The following is a 19,777-nucleotide window of genomic DNA, read 5'->3' on the forward strand; positions in this document are numbered from 1 at the left end:
TCTCTATCCCTATCTCTCTTGTTTATCTGGTAAATAAAATGAAAACTTTGAAATTAAAATAATATTGTTAATTCACTTTTAATGGTTTATAAGGCAGCTGTCTACTAAAGTGATTTGAGCCCATTTATAAAAATAATAATAAAGATAACAAAGAAGAAGATGAAATTAAAATTGCTATGTCAGTTGATCTTAATAGCTTCCTTGGCAACTAAGTCAAAAGATAAATGCTAAATTTTAGAATTTTGTAAATATGATTATATACTTTCTTGTTCTTTGTAGCACTTTAATAGGACAGATAAATCACCTGTCCGTTTATTTGACACATATGTACTGAGTTACCTATAAAAGTGCAAAGATTCACTACCTTCCTTAAAGGAACACACAGGTCACTGATAAAGACAGACATTTAAATTGGTAATAAATTTTACTGTTGTTTAGAGCCTCATTACTTGAGTGTGGTCCATGATCCAACAGCATCAACATCACCTTGGAGCTTGTTAGAAATGCAAAATCTCAGATTCCATTCCTGATTAATGAATCAGAAAGTACATGTTAACAAGATCTCCAGGTGATTTACATGCACATTAAGTTTGAACAGCACTATTTAGAATATCTATATAAATTTAGAGTGTACTTACCTGTCCCAGAAATCTCGCTTCTAAGAATTAATCTTACCAAAATAATAGCAAGAGTCTGTAACTTTACATAACAAGTTCATTATAGCATTGTTTGTAAGCAGCTCCAAAATAGAAGTACCTTAATTGTATTTCATTCAGGATGTATTCTGTTCCCTCTATCCTTGGAACTATATATTTCCAGTTACTCTTTTTTCATGTCATTGTTCTATAGAGACTATTGTATCTGGGCAATTTTATTTAGAAATTTTCCAGACTTTTTAGGGGGGATAACTGTTAATCATAAGATCAGTTGCTTTCTTTTGGAATGTTTTACAAAACATATTATGTTTCTTTGTCAAAGCTGTAGAAGGCTAGCTATTTCCTTCCAAAAATATCTTGCAGATGCCAATTGGTGTTAAGCCAACATGTCTGGTTTTTACTGTCTTTATATATTGGCCTCTGCTCCTTGTTAGAAGCCTATTTTTCTAGAATTTTTTCCCTTCTATATGTTTCTAAAACACTGTTTTTTTCTACAACACTTTGTTAGTGGAAAGATACATGTCAGGATGTATACCTTTTAACACATTAAGCTAGGGAAGGATGATCATTAGTAGTGAGAGTAAAGTAAAACACTGTGAAAAGTGAAATAAAATTTCAAAAGGACAGCGATGCTTAAAATATAGTAAAACTTAGGGAATTTTTTAAGGAATAAAAAACACAATGAATAATATGATCTGTTATTACTAACAATAGGATAACATTTTTGAACTAAAATGATACATCAAAAGTAAAACCTACAAACAATTACATTTAAGTTATATTTGCACTGGTTATTCCTGTGCAAAGAATTTCTACTCAAATAGCAGTTTTTGATAAGTAAAACTCACACAAAAGCAAAATAGACATTCACAATAAGATTTTCAAGTATAAGGAAGTTGAATGACCAGAAAGATATTTGCCATAAATGCACCTTTTTTTCCCTGGGTAGAACGGTACACATTACAGGTCAGGATACTAGTTCAAGGGCAGTAGCAATGATAAAATAAAATAAAATACAGCCAACATCCAAGAGTTAGCTTCATTGCAGTTAAAAAAAGCAATAACCTCGAATCTCAGTGCATTACAACTATAATGGTTGTGTCTCCCTAATATTACATGTTTTGACTGTGGATCCCCTGCGATTCTGCTCTGAGTGTTGTTGGCTCATTCTGGGAATAAAGATGAGGAAAGCCCTCTTCAGAACACGCTGTCCTCCTGGCAGAGGGCAAAAGCAAAAAAATTAGTATAACTTTCTGATGCCTCTCAAAACTTGTACTGAATCATGACATAGCTGGTTCGTATGTATTCACTGATCTAAACATTTTTATTTTCGATACCAGGTTAAAGGGCATCACTTGTTCTTTACAATGGACTATAAATACATGTATGCATGTTTGCATCCATGATAGAATTAAAATTGCAAAGAATACTCTGCGGCATCGTCTTGATTTATCCCTAGGATTCTTTTACTCATTCTCTTATCCATTGCTTGTTGTTCTAACATTTTGAAAGTATTACCTCTATCCCCAATAACTATATACATGAGAATGCCAGTTGAGAAAATCCAAGTGGAGAGATAATAGTATGAAAGTTCTTTCATTTGTTTGTCATGGACACAACATCAATTACCTGAAAACCAGGACAGAAAAATACATAGTTGTGAGGTCCACAACATATCAAATATATCTACTCCTACCCTATGAACTAATCATAGGATAACATAAAAGTCATGATTTTTTTGTTTTATTGTCCTCTGTTTCTCATCCTCTATGAAAGCATCCTTCAATATGTGCTTTTAATGTCCATAAACTACCGCAGCATTTTAGTCGTATAAGGCACAGCTGCATGATTTCTATGTGAAATAATCACATCTTTTTATCTCTACAATCATTAATCCTTTTCACTTTCTAACAGACTCAGAATGTTGAATCACTTCAAAATCACATTTAGTTTTTACAAAATGGGTGGATGTCCTTTGGCACTCATGTCATGCTTATGAGCTACAGCTGGTTTAAAAAATGTGAATGAAAATGACATTTGAACACAAAATTTTAGTTGAATAATATATCTCAGTTTTCAAATCTGAATATTTGTATATTGAGAGAGATTTGCAATTAAAGTTGAGAATGCATTCTTCTTTCTTAAGACGACTATGAAAGTCTCAAAGAAGGTAAAGACCATGAATATCACAAAAGCATGGTAGTTGTGTATAATTTGAAAAACAGATCTCTTGGAGGAAAGAAATAGCCTTATTTTCCATCTAGACTGAATGGCCTTGTCAAAATATCTTAGATATTTAACAATCCATGATTTACAAAACTTGGAATGTGGCATAAGCTAGCTAGCTTACATCACCTAGTTGTCTGGTCTGTTGTAAGTAAGGGTTTAAAACAAAGCATTCATAAAAGAACAATTACGATAATTTAAACTGCAGATTTAAACTGCCTCACATGCTTGACTGCAGTGAAAGCTTTTGCATACATGGAATAATATTCCATTGTGGAGAAGAACCACAAGCAATTTATGAATGGCTTCTCTTTATCTGCTTATTGGAAGGATAACCAACTACTGTCTTTAGTAATCCTATACATCCTGATTAAAAGTTCCACTAGAAAACAATTTTGACTAAGATCAGGTTTCTCTGGTGAAATTTAATATCTATGAAATTCTAACTTACAAAAATTTAAAAGCTCATCATTTCCTGTTAGGCCCTAATAAAAAAGGAAAGGAGAGGAAATCAACATTTATTGTACACAGCAAACGTGTTGTGGCAGACTCTAAAGAGGAATTGTATTGTTTAATCTTCTCTAACAGTTGAGAGTGGGATATTGCCTCTGTTTTAGAGATGGGAATGCTAAGGTTATGTGTGACTTTAACAAAGTCCTACGGCCAACAGGTAGCGGGATTGTGGGCTATGAGGATAAGCCCTCATATACACCTGACTCCAAAACTCATGCTTTCCTTTACCTCAATATATCATGAAATTTTATCAAATTAAAAAATAAACAGCAAAATTAGTAATAAAAGTGTATTAAGATTTACAATGATGTTTTTCCATTTGATTTTTCCCTGTTGTCTGTAACATATATTTATTCTCAGCATAGAATGCTAAAGATACATTTATCTGTACCTTACAAGCAAATGTGAACTCTGTGAAAAACAAAAGAAATATTTCAAAAATCTCCGGTAGATAGAGAATGAAAACTTCAAATATTCATGATGATGTTCACGGGCCATCATTTTCCTACCTTCATCTTTGATTGCTTAAACATATATTAATGTTTGTCTTCTCCTTTATATTCTTATAATGAGAAACACTCTGAAATAGTTAATCTCTAGCTCTTATTTTGTGTCATTTTCCAGTTGTATCATGAGACAATCTAACATTTGTAAAATATTCTTAAATCAAATTAGTTTGAATTTGCTTTTTATTTTTTTTATCCCTTACCCTTACACCACCCCTCCCTTTTCCCCTCTCCCCTCTGGTAACCACTAGCTTGTTCTCTGCATCTGTGAGTTCGCTTCCTTTTTGTATTGTTCACTAGTTTGTTGTAGTTTTTAGGTTGCACGTATAGGTGATATTATACAGTATTTGTCTTTCTGTGTCTGACTTATTTCACTTAGCGTAATAACTTCCAAGTTCATCCATGTGGCTGCAAATGGCAAAGTTTCCTTCATTTTATGGCTGAGTAGAATTCCATTGTGTATATGTATCACATCTTCTTTATCCATTCATCCGTTGATGGGACACTTAGGTTGCTTCCATATATTTGTAATTGTAAATAATGCTACTATGAACATTGGGGTGCATGTATCTTTTCCAGTTAGTGTTTTTGGGTTTTTTTGGATATATACCCAGGAGTGGAATTTTGCTGGGTCATACAGTAATTCTATTTTTAGTTTTTTGAGAAGCCTGTTTTCCACAGTGGCTGCACCAGTTTACATTCCCACCGTGAGTGTATGAGAGTTCCCTTTTCTCCATATCCTCATCGATATTTGTTATTTGTGTTCTTTTTGATGATAGCCATTCTTGCAGGTGTGAGGTAATATCTCATGGTGGATTTGATTTGCATTTCCCTGATTACTAGTAATGTTGAGCATCTTCTCATGTGCTTGTTGGCCATCTGCACGTGCTCTTTGGAAAAATGTCTATTCAGGCCTTTTGTCCATTTTTTAATCCAGTTGTTTGTTTTTTTGATCTTGAGTTGTATGAACTGTTTAATATGTTGGATAATAGCCCCCTATTTGTCATATAATTTGCAAATATTTTCTCCCATTTAGTAGTTTGTCTTTTTGTTTTGTCAGTGCTTTCCTTTGCAGTGCAAAAGCTTTTAAATTTAAGTAGGGCTCATTTGTTTATTTTTGCTTTTATTTCCTTTGCTTTAAGAGACAGATCCATAAAAAATGTTGCTACAATTTATGTCAAAGAGTATTCTGCCTATGTTTTCCTCTAGGAATTTTATGGTTTCCAGTGTTGCATTTAGGTCTTTAATCCATTTTTAGTTTATTTTTGTATATGGGGTAAGAAAGTCTTCTAATTTCATTCTTTTACATGCAGCTGTCTAGTTTTCCCAGTACCACTTATCGAAGACACTGTCTTTTCTCCATTGTGTATTCTTACTTCCTTTGTCATAGATTAACTGACCATAAGTGAGTGGGTTTATTTCTGGGCTCTCTATACTCTTCCATTGATCTGTGTATCTTTTTTTATGCCAGTAACATAATGTTTTGATTACTGTACTTTTGTAGTGTAGTCTGAAGTTAGGGAGTGTGATTACTCCAGCTCTGTTCATCTTTCTCAAGATTGTTTTGCTATTTGGGTCTTTTCTGTTTCTATACAAATTTTAAAATTAGTTCTACTTCTGTGAAAAATGCCCTTGGTATTATAATAGGGATTACATTGAATCTGTAAATTGCCTTGGGTAGTATGGTCATTTTAACAATATTAATTTTTCCAATCCATGAACATAGTATATCTTTTCATCTGTTTGTGTCATCTTCAGTTTCTTTCACCAGTGTCATAGTTTTCCAAGTAAAGGTCTTTTACCTCCTCAGGTAGGTTTATTCTTAGGTATTGTGTTCTTTTTGATGTGATGGTAAATGGGACTGTTTTCTTAATTTCCCTTTCTAATAGTTCATTGTTAGTTCATAGAAGTGCAACAGATTTCTGTGTCCTGCAACTTTCCTGAATTCATTGATGAGCTCTAGTAATTTTCTGGTAGCTTCTTTAGGATTTTCTATGTATAGTGTCCTGTCATTGGCAAACAGTGACAGTTTTACTTCTTCCTTTCAAATTTGGATTCCTTTTATTCCTTTTCATTGTCTGATTGCTGTGGCTAGAACTTCCAATACTGTGTTATATAAAAGGGTCAGGAGTGGGTATCCTTGTCTTGTTCCTGATATTAGGGGAAATGCTTTCATCTTTTCGCCATTGAATATGATGTTTGCTGTGGGTTTGTCATGTATGGCCTTTATTATGTTGAGGTATGTGTTCCCTCTATGCCCATTTTCTGGAGAGTTTTTATCATGAATGGATGTTGAATTTTGTCAAAAGCGTTTTCTGCATCTACTGAGGTGATCATATTATTTTTTATTCTTCACTTTGTTAATGTGTTATATCACATTGATTGATATGGGGATATTGAAAAATCCTTGCATCCCTGGGATAAATGTCACTTGATCATGGTTTATGACCCTTTTAATGTATTGTTGGATTCAGTTTGCTAGTATTTTGTTGAAGATTTTTGCATCTATGTTCATCAGTGATATTGGCCTGTAATTTTCTTTTTTGTGTGTGTGATATTGTTGCCCAGTTTTGGTATCAGGGTGACACTGGCCTCATAGAATGAGTTCAGAAGTGTTCTTTCCTCTGCAGTTTTTTGGAGTAGTTTCAGAAGAATAGGTCTTAACTCTTCTCTAAATGTTTGGTAGAATTCACCTGTGAAGCCATCTGGCCCTGGACTTTTGTTTGTTGGGATGTTTTAATTACTGATTCAATTTCAGTACTGGTAATTGGTCTGTTCTTATTTTCTATTTCTTCCTGGTTCAGTCTTGAGAGATTGTACCTTTCTAAGAATTTGTCCATTTCTTCTGGGTTGTCCATTTAATTGGCCTAGAGTTGTTCATAATAGTCTCATAATCTTTTGTATTCCTGTGGTGTTGGTTGTAATTTCTTTTTCATTTCTGATTTTATTGATTTGGGCCCTCTCCCTTTTTTTCTTTTCTTTCGTTTTCTTCTTTTTTTTGGCCGTGCCATGCAGCTTGTGGGATCTTAGTTCCCCAACCAGGTACTGAACTCACACCCTCTGCAGTGAAACTCCAGAGTCCTAACCACAGGACCACCAGGAAATTCCATCCCTTTTTTTCTTGATGGGTCTAGCTAAAGGTTTATCAATTTTGTTTACCTTTTCAAAGAAGCAGCTTTTAGTTTCATTGATATTTTCTATTTTTTTTTTAGTCTCTATTTCATTTATTTCTGCTCTGATCTTTTTTTATTTCTTTCCTTCTACTAACTTTGGGTTTTATTTATTCTTCTTTTTCTAATTCCTGTAGGTGTAAGATTTAATTTGCTTTTTAAAATTAGCATATGCTATTCTCCCTTTTTGGGTGAGGTAGGACTCAATAGAGGTCCTATTAAGAAGAATTAATGATATAGCATATTTTACCTGAAGAGTGAAGACATGTAGGGGGATACAGTATTTAATGGACTATTTTGGGAGATCTTTACTCTCTGTATGTGAATGCAAACTAGGATTAGAGCTAATAAATTTATAAAGAAGGAGATCATTGAAGAAGTAGGACAGTCTTCTGTTCCTCACAAATAAGACAAAATAGCTAAAATTACTAAAAATGCCCAGATATGGAATGAGTTGCTTTATGCAGTTCTAAGGAATTGTGATGAATAAAAAAATGTGTACTAGCAACTTCTGAATTCTAGTCATGTGGTAAGTCCTTTACAGATATTATCTGTTTCATGCTTATAGCCATACTTTGTAGAAGAAATTACTATACTCATGTTATGTAAGAGGAAACAGAATCATAAATTATATATTCAAGATCATTCAATTACTAAGTAGAAGCCAGCATTAGAACCTGAATCTGTTTGGTACCAGTAGTTGGTACACTTACACCTAAACCATAATAATTAATTCTACATTTTTTTTCTCATACAGAACCTCATAATCCAGTGAAAGAATCCATTATAGTGGTCTAGTTATCTCTTCTGCTCTATGACATATAATTAACGTTGGACACCTCTAGTAATGGGAAAATCACTACAATGCAAGAGAGACATAGTGAAGATGATTCTCTTCACGTATTTACATGGCTTTCATGCCTCTCCAGAAGGCAAAAGTAATGTTCAATAATCAGTTGAACCAGTGTTTTGAACTTCATTTGTGTATTGCTGAATTGAAGTAAAGATTAGAGTAAGCGTCCTTCTAAATACAGGAATCTGTAGAAAACATTACGGATGCACTAAGGCTGAGCTTGGATTTAGATGTATTTTACAAATGGAATCACCTGAAACTGTCAAATCATTTAGAATTTTATTTTAGTCATAACATTAAAGTCATGAGTTTACTAATTAAGAAAATTTTATTATGACTAAACATATTTTAATCGTGGGCCAAACGTAAACACTTATGCCATGATATTTTTTTCCAAATGAAATTTTCAGACACACTCAAAGTAGAGAGACTTGTACAGTGAATGCCCATACACCCATATGTAACCATACATACTATATAAAACTGACTGCAACTACTAATATTCCTACCTACAAATAGACTACAGAATGAAGTTTTCTGATCCTTTTTACATTTTTTGTCCTCAGAATATATTCCAAAAATGGATTTACATTTAAAGTACTATGTTTGTAAGTCACTTAAAATAATTACTTCTCTAAACAATAAGCATTTAGTAACATTGGCTTCTGTTTTTAATTCTTAGGGATTGATATTTTTTCTATTTGATTTGATTGATTTTTACAATAAATAAAATATTTTAAAAAATCTTTCCAGTGTTTAAAAAACTTTAACAAAGTATATTCAGAGAAGTCTTTCTTCCCAAAGTGTTACCTCCACTCTGTAAATATAGATAAAAGATTTTGGTTAATCCTTCCAGTGGTTTTTTTTTTTTTCCCCCAAATAAAAAGAAATCCATCCATATATTTGTATCATACACTTTCTTATAAAAAAATCCCACTAGTGAAGCATACTTTTATCCACTTTTCTTTGATCGTATTTGTATGCAGAAATAATCCTCACTACTTTCTTGTGGCTGCACAGTATTTTACTCTCTGTATTAACATAGTTTATTCCTATTGATTAGGCATTTGTGTTGTTACACATAATATAAAAAAGCCACAGTGAGAAAACTTTTGCATATTTTAGCAATTGTTTCTTTGGGATAGATTCTTAAAAGTAGGATTGCAGAGTCAATTATTGCTAACTATTGCCAAATTTCTCTCCATAGTTATATCATTTTGCACTCCAGCAGCAATATATCATAGGGCCTGTTTCCTTCTAGTTTGCCAACAGCTTTGACAAAGTTGTCAGATTTTTGAATTTTGGTAAATTCCATAATAGCTATGTGATATATCAATATATTTTTAATTTGCATTTCTCATACTATGACAGATTGAAAGCCTTTTCAAATTTATATGGGCCATTTTGTCTCTTCTTATCTAAACACTATTTTCCTATTTGTTATGCCCGAACCTTATTTCTCTTTTTCCTTGAGTTTTAGGAGTTTTTGGAATGTTAGAGGTATTAGCCATTTGTCCCTTATGTAAGTTGCAAACATCTCTTTCCAATGCAAAATTTACTTATGGTGATTTTGTGCTAGGAAAAAATAATCTCTTTTTATATGGTCTAATTCATCTATCTTTTATTTTATTACTTTCAGACGTTTAGTGATAGTTAGGAATGCTTTTCCCACTCATGCATTTTCATTCTTTTTTTTTCTAGTTGAGTAGTTTCATCTTATTAAATATTCCTGTCTCCAGTTTGTTTGCAATATCTCCTCATATACAATCATATCCTTTACTTTGCAAATGACTATTCTGATGTCAAAGTGTCATTTATTAGAAGGTCCACCTTTCCCCAATTGAATTAATATTCCATCCTTATCATGTACTAAATTTTCATACATACTGGGGTTTTTAAAAATTTTCCTGTTCGAGTGTTCTGTCTATTCATGCTTCTGTGCTACACTGTCTTAATTATACACATTTTACTATATATTCATATATAGCAAGGCATCCTCACTGTTGCTTATTTTTTGGAAAGCTTCTGGTGACTTTTCTTTGATTAATTTTTACCTAAAAAATGTATAATTAACATGACTAGTTCAAGGAAACAAACAAAAAATGATGTTTGCATTAAACTTATGCATTAACTTAAGTAAAATTGATATATTTTAATTTAAATATTCCTATTTGAAACAAAGTACCATGCCATTTTCAGTTTACTTTTGTTATTTCAGGGGTGGCATATAATTTTTCATATATGTATTGCATTTTTATTGGTATTTTAAATGGTATATGCTAATCCATTATTACCTCTAACTAAGTATTATTTGTATATTTCAGTTTGTTAAGTTAGTAAAGTTTTTATTATTTTCTGCAGTTACTAAGTTCTGTTACTCTGCATAGTAGTTTGTCCATTGATTTTCTTGAGTTTTCCAGATGAATAATCATGTTATCTGCAAAAAGAGATAATTTTAAGTGTTTTTTAAAAACTATTACTCTAATTGTATTCTCTTCTATATTTACATTTTAATATATTTAATATCATGTCAAAAAGTAGTACCAGTTGTGGGTTTGTTTGTCAGTTTATGATTTTAATGGGAATGACTTCTGGGTTTTCCAATTAAGTAAGACAGTTGGTTTTAGGTTGACAATCACATATTTTATCCTTTTAAGGAATTTTCCAGTGACTCCTAACTTACTGAAAATTACCCAGCAATAGGTATAAATATTCATCAAATGCATTTGAGGCATTAATGGACATCAAGGTTTTTCTTTCTAGATGTGTTAATATACTGAATGATATTAATGATTTCCTAATATCAAATGACCCTTGCCCTCCTAGAATTATTCTTTTTGAGATATATATTTTTTAAAACTTACTGTGTGTTACTGTTTACTATTGCTTTATTTATTATTTTGCATCACTAATAATAAGTTGTAATAATGTTTGTTGTAGTTGTTTTTGTTGTTGTGTGTGTGATCTTTCCCAGATATTTGTGTCAATGTTTTACTCAATTTATAACAACTAATTAAAAGTTTTCCTTCACTTCATATTCTCTGGAAACATTTTAAGTAAATAGTATCAGATTTTTTGATCTTTAGAGTTTTGTCTGAACTCCCCTGTGAAACCATCTTGGCCTATTGATTTTTTTTTTTTTAATTTTGTGGAGGTGTTCTATGACACCTAAACTTATTTGCAAAAGCTTTGCAAAATAATTTTATTTTTAAATAATATGTTTACTTTACTCTTATTTTATTATTTAATTTTCTTTCTCTATTAAAAAAGGTAGATTGATGAGTTGGTGTATTTTTCTGTTTTTTTTTCTTCCTTTCAAAGGAAGCTGTTTTTCAATTTATTATTCCTACTTTTCTTATGTTTTTTTTAACTCATTAACACTAGTTTTCTTCCTTTTAGTTCTTTTTAATTTCTAGAAGCTTATTTTTGTCATTTTTTTTAGTTTTAGAGTTATATGGCTATCTCAAATATTTTCATAATCTACATAAAGTACATATTTAATGCTGTGAATATTTATTTGAGTACTGCTTTAGCCATGTCCCTTAGATTGTATTATATACTGTTTTCCTCAGGTTTTCTTAGAAAATTTGTCATTTTGCTTTCACATATGCTATTATTCAAGAATTACATAATAGAAAATTTATCCTTATGAATTTTTTTTTAATTTTTCTATCAATTTTTAATTGTACTATATTGTAGTCAGTAAATGTGTTAAAGAAACAATATTCTGACATTTGTTAAAGAACAGTAAGGCAGACTTCATTCAGGGGGTCTCCTGCATTTGAGTTCTACAGGAGGGGAGAGAGACTGAGCTCAATTTTGAACAGAACCAGGAAAAGTGGGAATTTATTGGCAATGAGCAGAGTAGGCAGATTAGTGGATGGAAAATTACAAAGAGGGTAGGATAATTCTTGCTAAAGAGACCTAACAGGATTCTTGCTGAAAGCAGAGCAGGGTTATCAAATATCACCAGGGAGATGGTAGGGGATGAGGAATTTGGTCAGATGTTAAAGATGATCATAGGTCCAGGGTAGGGGATCCTTGGTAAAGTGACTTGACAGTATTCTTCCTAAAACTGGGCTCTTGAGAACATGCCCAAGAAACAAGCTCATAGGAGCCTGTCTAGCATTTGGTCAAGGAGAAAGTCTTTATCAAATGATTTGTTTTTTCAAATTTTTGGAATTTACTAAGGATTTTTTTTAAACAAAATATATGGCCAATTTTTCTAAATGTTCTGTGTACTCTTGAAAAGAGCTTTCATTTCCTCTTTATTAATATAAAGTTTAATATTTACCTATAAGATCTACCTTATTAAGTAGGTTGTGTAGATCTCTATCATTACATTTTTTACCCCCACTTTGTCTACCTAGGTTTAGGAATTGTGTGCTGGAGTCTTGTAATACTGGCAGTTTATATTTACTTTAACCTATATCTTCTGTATATTCTGCTTTATGAAAAGTGCCGCAATTAAAGCAGTTTTGCAAGTTTTAGTCTTTAGCACTATTCAGTCTATTTCATTTTCTCATTTAATAATTTTGTCCTGAAGAGATCATCAACTTTGCTTCCTTTTTTATTTATATTCACCAAGATATCATTATCATTTTGTTTTTAACCTTACTTAAGAAGATATATATCTTGATCTCATAGTCTGTTCGGGCTGCAATAGCAAAATACCACAGATAAGGTAGCTCATAAACAACAGAGTTCTGGGGGCTGGAAGTCTGAGATTAGAATGCCAGCATGGTTGGGTGAGGGCTCTCTTCCAGGTCACAGATTTTTCCTTGTATCTTCACATGGCAGAAGGGACAAGGAATCTCTTTGGAGCCTCCTTTACAAAGGAACTAATTCCATTCTTGAGGGCTCTGCCCTCATGACCCAGACACCTCCCACAGGCCCCATCTCCTAATACCATCATCTTCAAAGGATAGAATTTCAACATATGAATTTTGGGAGACACAAACATTCAGGCCATAGCACTTGCATGTGTTGTCAAGCTGCATTATAAATTCTTAGACTATCACAACGCTGTTCTTTCTGTCTCATGTACAAGATGTTTGTTTGGGCACATGGGTGGATTTCTCAGATTCAGTGGTCTTTCTGAGAATGTATTCACTCAGATTTCCACACCAGTTCATCCTCTCCTTTAGGGGTAAATAATTGCTGTGGATTTTTTTTTTTCTGTAGTATTTGACATATGTATTCTCTTTTTGCTTTCAGATATTCCCACCGAAAGCTGTTTATCATGTACAGGACTTAATGCTGTTGATAACTTGACCCACTCATTCATATTTTTGAGAGTTTTTTTTTCCTTCAGCAATTCTAGTTAGTCTGCTTCATTTCCAGCTTGCATATTGATGTCCAAATACAAACTGAGAATGCGACTTTCCGAAATAACATTGTTGACACCTTATTTCTGATACCAATTCACCTGATCTCTTGCAGAGAAGTATGAACCGTCACTTAGAATTGGATGGTCAGTTAGGCTGCGGCATTTTAAAATTGGTATTATTTTTAATTTGGAGAAGAAATGCAAGCTATTCTTCTGCTAGAAAATCTTGTTTGGTCTTTTAGAAAACTGGCTTGACAAATTGTCAGTGGGCATAATGCCACCTAAACAGATGGGTTTCTGAAAGAATGAGAACAAGCTTCTAGTTTGACAATTATATGCTAGATGAATATCTAAGAATCTGGAAGTCTGAGGATGGCAAGTTCTTAATGTTAGACTTGAATGGCATTGACACTTTTTCGTCAATATTCAAACATTGAAAATTGCAGCTTAGTTGTAATTTGCTTTAAATTTCACCTTAGAGAATCCATTGTCAAGTACCTAAAGCTTCTCATGGAGGTTAGTGATTTCCGTAGAGCTTATTAACACACAATATTTTAATATTTAATGCCATGTGTAGGAAACCTCTGAATTTAATGCATAAATATTTATATTACTATATATGCATGTATATATTTTCTCTGCGTTTTAAGGGTACAACTGAAAACAGCTAATGTTTTGTAATATGCTTGGTCATGTTTCCATTTACCATGCTGATGTGTAGTAAATGTTGAGTTTGTTTTACATATTTTCCTATCTTAATTTGCTTTGAGACCCAGTGAGTGTTCGGTAAGCTAAACTGTATGAGAAAGTCAATGTAATCTAGAGAACGTGTTCTGCAAAAGCTTGCTGTTTAATATTTATGAAATATGTATTCACAACCATCAACATCCCGGGCACTTTTCTAGGTATATGGGAAATCTTTGTGAACAAAAGAAAAGTAAAACTCCCTGCCTGTTTGTTGTTTATCACTCTTTTGTTTCATTATGGCTGTAAGCTAGGCTTCCTCCCCTGCAGGTAGTTGAAAAAATTGATTTGAAGTGGGAAATGGAATAATGTAAAATATTATTAATGCAGGAGAGGAGTCACTCACAATTTTTGTGGACAAGCGGAAGCTGAGCAAACGATCTGAAGGAAGTGATCCCAGCGCCAACAGCTCCTCAGTCACTCTGGAGACGCTACATCAACTAGCTGCTTCCTATTTCATTGACAGGGACAGCACCCTTCGGAGACTTCACCACATTCAAATCGCATCCACTGCCATAAAGGTATGAGTATGTTTACCCTAGAGTTACGTCACAACATTTTGTTCTCTGTCTCTAAAATCCATGTCTATATATGTTCATGTCTCACTGATTTAAACAATTGAGTCCTGAAAAATAATTTAATATGTCCTTTTGCTTTAAGTGTTGCAGTACATTTAAGATGAAATTGTATATATTTTCATGTAATTTTGTTAACTTGATGATTGGGTCAAGGTGTTTCATGTCAGAACATTAATTCAAATACACTTGAGTAGTATCAGTTTATCCTCGGGTACACAGACTCCCTCACAAAGCGTACATAGATGAAACTTTGTTTTAATAGCACTGATTTATTTTGTAAAACTTCATATTTTATTGTGTGCATTTAAAAACATTATCCTGAGAAGGGGCTCTATTAGGTTCAAAGTGGGTCAGTGACACAAAAATCATTAAGTCTGGTTCAAGGAGTATTCCCCCCCCCACCGTGTTTTTAAGGCACAATTGAGAAGTACAAGTATTTGTTTATAAGTTTCTAGAAGTCAAGATATACCATAATCTAGAACTACTGGATAAACTCTGTATGTTCACTAAAATCCTTTGCCTTTGAAGCAACTAAGGTTGACTTTACAAAAACTGAGAGCATGGGAGAATAAGATACCTTTAATTTTCAGAAGAAATGAAGGGAGAGAAAGAGAGAGAGACAGAGACAGAGAGAGAAAGGCAGTGGTTTCCAAAACAGTAGATGTTTTGACATATTTCTCTGGCAGTTTAGATCAGCATGTTATTGTGTTTGGCCAGTGGCCACTGCAAAACTAACAGACCAAAGAGTTGGCACATGTGATAGTGTGATTCTGGACTAAGTTAATAAGAGCAAAATAAAACATAAAGAGCATTTCCCAGTGTTTCAAATGTAACATTTCATAATTAATGTAAAAAGCACTCATTAAATATATCATTTTATTGCTTTATGAGATTAAAATTAATGTGTGTTTTTTTTTTTCAGTTAATTGAAAAGTAAGTATGTTGATATGTTGAGAATGCTAAGAAAAATTAGCCCAAGGTACATCTTTTGTCCAAGACTGTCCCAGAGAGAATAAAAGATGACATGAAAATATTTTTAGCTATATAGAGACACAGATGTAGAGAACAAACATATGGACACCAGGGGGGAAGCGGAGAGGGAGGGTGAGGTGGGATGAACTTGGAGACTGGGATTGACGTACATACACTAATATGTATAAAATAGATAACTATAATAGATAACTATAGTAGATCTATATAATAGATAATAGATAATAAGAACCTGCTGTATAGCACAGGGAACTCTACTTCACTTCGCTGTATGGTAGAAACTAACACAACATTGTAAAACAACTATACCCCAATTAAAAAAAAAAAAAGAAAGAAAATATCTTTAGCTTAAGGGTTACACAAACCATAACTGCCCATCTTCAATACTGCTAGTGGATGAGGTTAAGAAAAAGACTTCTGTAGATATAGATTATACAATTATAGTTAGTCTACTTCTGACTATAGGACTTACATTATATTGACTAATCAAGTGTATAAATAATATTTATGCTGAATAGATAAAAAGGTAGCCAGCATGAACGCAGATGTTGTAGTTAATTTAAAAATATTGTAAGGTAGGATAGTGTTGTAGGTATTTAGCTTGAGGTTGCTGAGAAGAAATAGGCTTTTTCAGAAATCAATTTCAATGATATAAACAGAAACTTAAAGTGTATTTTCTAATAGAAGACATCCTTGTAGTAAGTATGTTTATTATACGGCTATTGATTTTTTTGCTCAGTGCCAAGTAGAATTATACAGTAGACTTTTTGTATCCATACTGATTAAGAAATATTCATTCACAGTTCATGTCAAAACTTAATGGATATTTGTATGTACTCTTTTCTCCCACAAGAGAAGTATGTATCACAAAGACACATGTTTTAATGGTGCAGGCTGTTGTATACAGGCATTGTTCTTAGACCCTGATGATACAGCTAGGGATGATAAAGCTTCATGTGTGGTAGAAATGAGCCAGCCCCAAAGGAGAAGTGACTTTCATAAAAGAGTGATCTAAGAACAGCTCTGGGGAAGACAAAGGAGTAACCTGGAATGTGGGAGAGTGAACAGCCTCACCGTGAAAGGACTCCAGAAAATGCTGGAGCCCATTAGTCTTGGAAGGGAGTTCTAGAGCACATAATGGAAGTATTTTAAAGTGTGTGTAGTGGGGCTGGGAACGGGAAGGAAAAGTGGAACTTTAGATCAAGGGGAGGAAACAGAGAACAGTATGGGAATGATACAGAGATGGGTTGTAAAGAGAAGTACACATATCTTGTGCATAACTAAGGGGGAAAATAAACCGAATGAGGTATGTGTGCTGGCAGCAACATGACTAAGAAAATAATCCTGGAAGTACATAGGGCAGGCAAGGGTGAGTTAGTAGGGACTGGGAAAGAGGGGAGGGAGGTCAGACTTTTCAGGATTAAATTTAGGCCTGGATGGAGTTCTCACCTGAGGCAGTTATAGTTTTAAGTGACGAGTGATTATCTGGCCCAGGGTCAGCTGCAGTCTGGGCTACTGTGAAAGCTCCAGGAAAACTGCTCCAGCAGGTCGACATAGTCCTTGAACTTCATGCACGCTTTTATGCTCCTGTGTAATTTCCTGAGGAGAGTATCTTTTATTTTCCTTAGTTATCAAATGTATCCCAACCCAGGTAAAAAATGTCTCCCCACAATTATAAGATTTTAATTGCTTAGATGTGAGTTAACAGGGTAAGAGGGACTGAGGGGTGAGGGTATTGGGTGTGTAAATGGAATCCAAGGGCATTCAACTACTGAAATCCTTTATACTTGAACAAATAACTCAATGCAAAGTGCTTCTGTAGATATTTGAAATCAAAAGCTTAACTCCTTTACTAAATCTCTAAAGGTTCAGTGCATTGATTTTATATTATAAAGATTCACACGAAGGGTAGCAAGTCTACAATTTCTTTGATTAGATAAAAACACCTTGGGTTTTTAAGTGCCGTGTAGTGGGCATTTAATTTCTTGGACAAATGTTGCATGAAGATGTCCCTTGATTCACAGAATTTAGGAGACAGAGTTTTGTTAAAAAATAGAGTCAAATAAAATCATTATCCGAAAACAGCAAAAATATAATTAAATCTGCATAAGCATGCCTGCTTTTATCATGCTAATTCTTGCAAAAACACAAAAGAGTTGGACACATAGCGTTAACTGAGCCAGTTTCTAGAAAATGGAATCGAACAAATGGTTGTGTTTAACCTCTTCTAATTATGAATGTAAATGTAGATTGAATTTCATTAACACATCTGTAAACAAAAATGAATGGCTCAAATGCCCATAGAGCATAATTAACTGCTATACTATTTCATAATGGCATTTATATCAAATATTATTTCTCAATATAATTATTAGTGCAAAAACATGTCAAATATAATGTCTAGAATTGTCAATTATTTTGAGAAGATTCAATTCAATTGACTCAAGTTATCTAAAAAAATCATACTAACATATTCTTTAGGTTTCTTTTGAAATAATCAAATAAACTTTAATATGTGATTGACAATGCTGAGAAAATCAAAATATACATTTCGGGAAAAATCCAATCTATTACCTGATGTGGTATATGGATATTCAAAAATTTCCTTAATACTTTAAGTTTTAAAAATCAGATTACATGCAGTGAATAAAATTAAAATATTTGTAACTGTTAAAAAATTTAAAAGAGCCAAGTTATTATTTTTGTAAAAGAAAAAATAACATACTGTATTGCTAGCATTTTTCTAATATAGAAAAATTATTTGAAAGATTTTAAAAATTATGGTGTTTAGAATTTTTTCCAACAAATTTAGGAAAAAGCACAAACAATATGATAAAGTTAACTTACAGGTCAGTATTCCAGCTAAAAATCTGTCTCCAAGTGATGTCTTAGTGCTGCATAGTTTACTTAAGGGTGTTGAAGGTGATGTTGAGAAGAGGCTTCACAACTTAGAGCTACATTTCTATTTCTGAAATTATAAAAATACATTAAATTAAAATTTCAAAATCTATTCATAAAATTAGGATATACATTAGAATATTAGACTATTCAATGGAGAAAATACAGTCTCTTTGGCAAGTGGTGCTGGGAAAGCTGGACAGCCGCACGTAAATCAATGAAGTTAGAACACTCCCTCACACCATACACAAAAATAAACTCAAAAGGGCTTAAAGACTTAAATATAAGACATGACACCATAAAATTCCTGGAAGAGAGCATAGGCAAAACATAGTCTGACATAAATCGCAGCAATATTGTCTTAGGCCAGTCTCCTAAGGCAATAGAAATAAAAGCAAAAACAAACAAACAAACCAACAAAAACAAATGGGACCTAATCAAATTTATAAGCTTTTGCACAGCAAAGGAAACCATAAACAAAATGAAGACAACAAGTGGACTGGGAGAAAATGTCTGCAAACTATGAGATGGACAAGGGTTTAATTTCCAAAATATGCAATCAACTCATACAACTCAAAACCAAAAAAAAAAAAAAACCCAATCACAAAATGGGCAGAAGACCTACATTTCTCCGAAGAAGACATACAGATAGTCAACAGGCACATGAAAAGATGCTCAACATTGCTAATTATTAGAGAAATGCAAATCAAAACTACATTGAGGTATCACCTCACACCAGTCAGAATGGCCGTCACCAAAAAGTCTACAAATAATAAATGCTGGAGAGGTTGTGGAGAAAAGGGAACCCTCTTGCACTGTTGGCGGGAATGTAAATTGGCTCAGCCACTATGGAGAACAGTATGGAGGTTCCTCAAAAAACTAAAAATAGAGTCGCCATATGATCCAGCAATCCTACTTCTGGGCATGTATCTGGAGGAAACTCTAATTCGAAAAGATACGTGTACCCCAATGTTCATTGCAGCACTATTTACAATAGCCAAGACATGGAAGCAACCTAAATGTCTATCAACAGATGAATGGATAAAGAAGATGTGGTGTATATATACAATGGAATATTACTCAGCTATGAAAAATAATTAAATAATTCCATTTGCAGCAACATGGATGGACCTAGAGATTTTCATACTAAGTGAATTGAGCCATATAGAGGAAGACAAATATCATCTGATATCACTTATTTGTGGAATCTAAAATATGATACAAAACAGAAAGAGACTCATGGATGTAGAAAACAAATATATGGTTACCAAAGGGGAACGGAGTGGGGAGGGATAAATAAGGAGTTTGGCATTA

At 33.1% G+C, this 19,777-nt stretch overlaps 1 protein-coding gene across 2 annotated transcripts in view; it reads left to right on the plus strand.

Moving 5' to 3' along the window:
* BRINP3 (BMP/retinoic acid inducible neural specific 3) overlaps positions 1-19,777 on the plus strand; it is a 415,778-nt gene that overhangs the window by 212,260 nt on the left and 183,741 nt on the right. For both annotated transcript variants that reach the window (XM_082426674.1, XM_082426675.1), the window contains exon 4: positions 14,328-14,518. In XM_082426674.1, coding sequence (XP_082282800.1) covers positions 14,328-14,518 — 191 coding nt within the window. The remainder of the gene's footprint in view (positions 1-14,327; positions 14,519-19,777) is intronic.

The sequence above is a fragment of the Balaenoptera physalus genome (assembly GCF_965194825.1).
Source record: "Balaenoptera physalus genome assembly, chromosome: 1".
Lineage (NCBI taxonomy): Eukaryota > Metazoa > Chordata > Mammalia > Artiodactyla > Balaenopteridae > Balaenoptera > Balaenoptera physalus.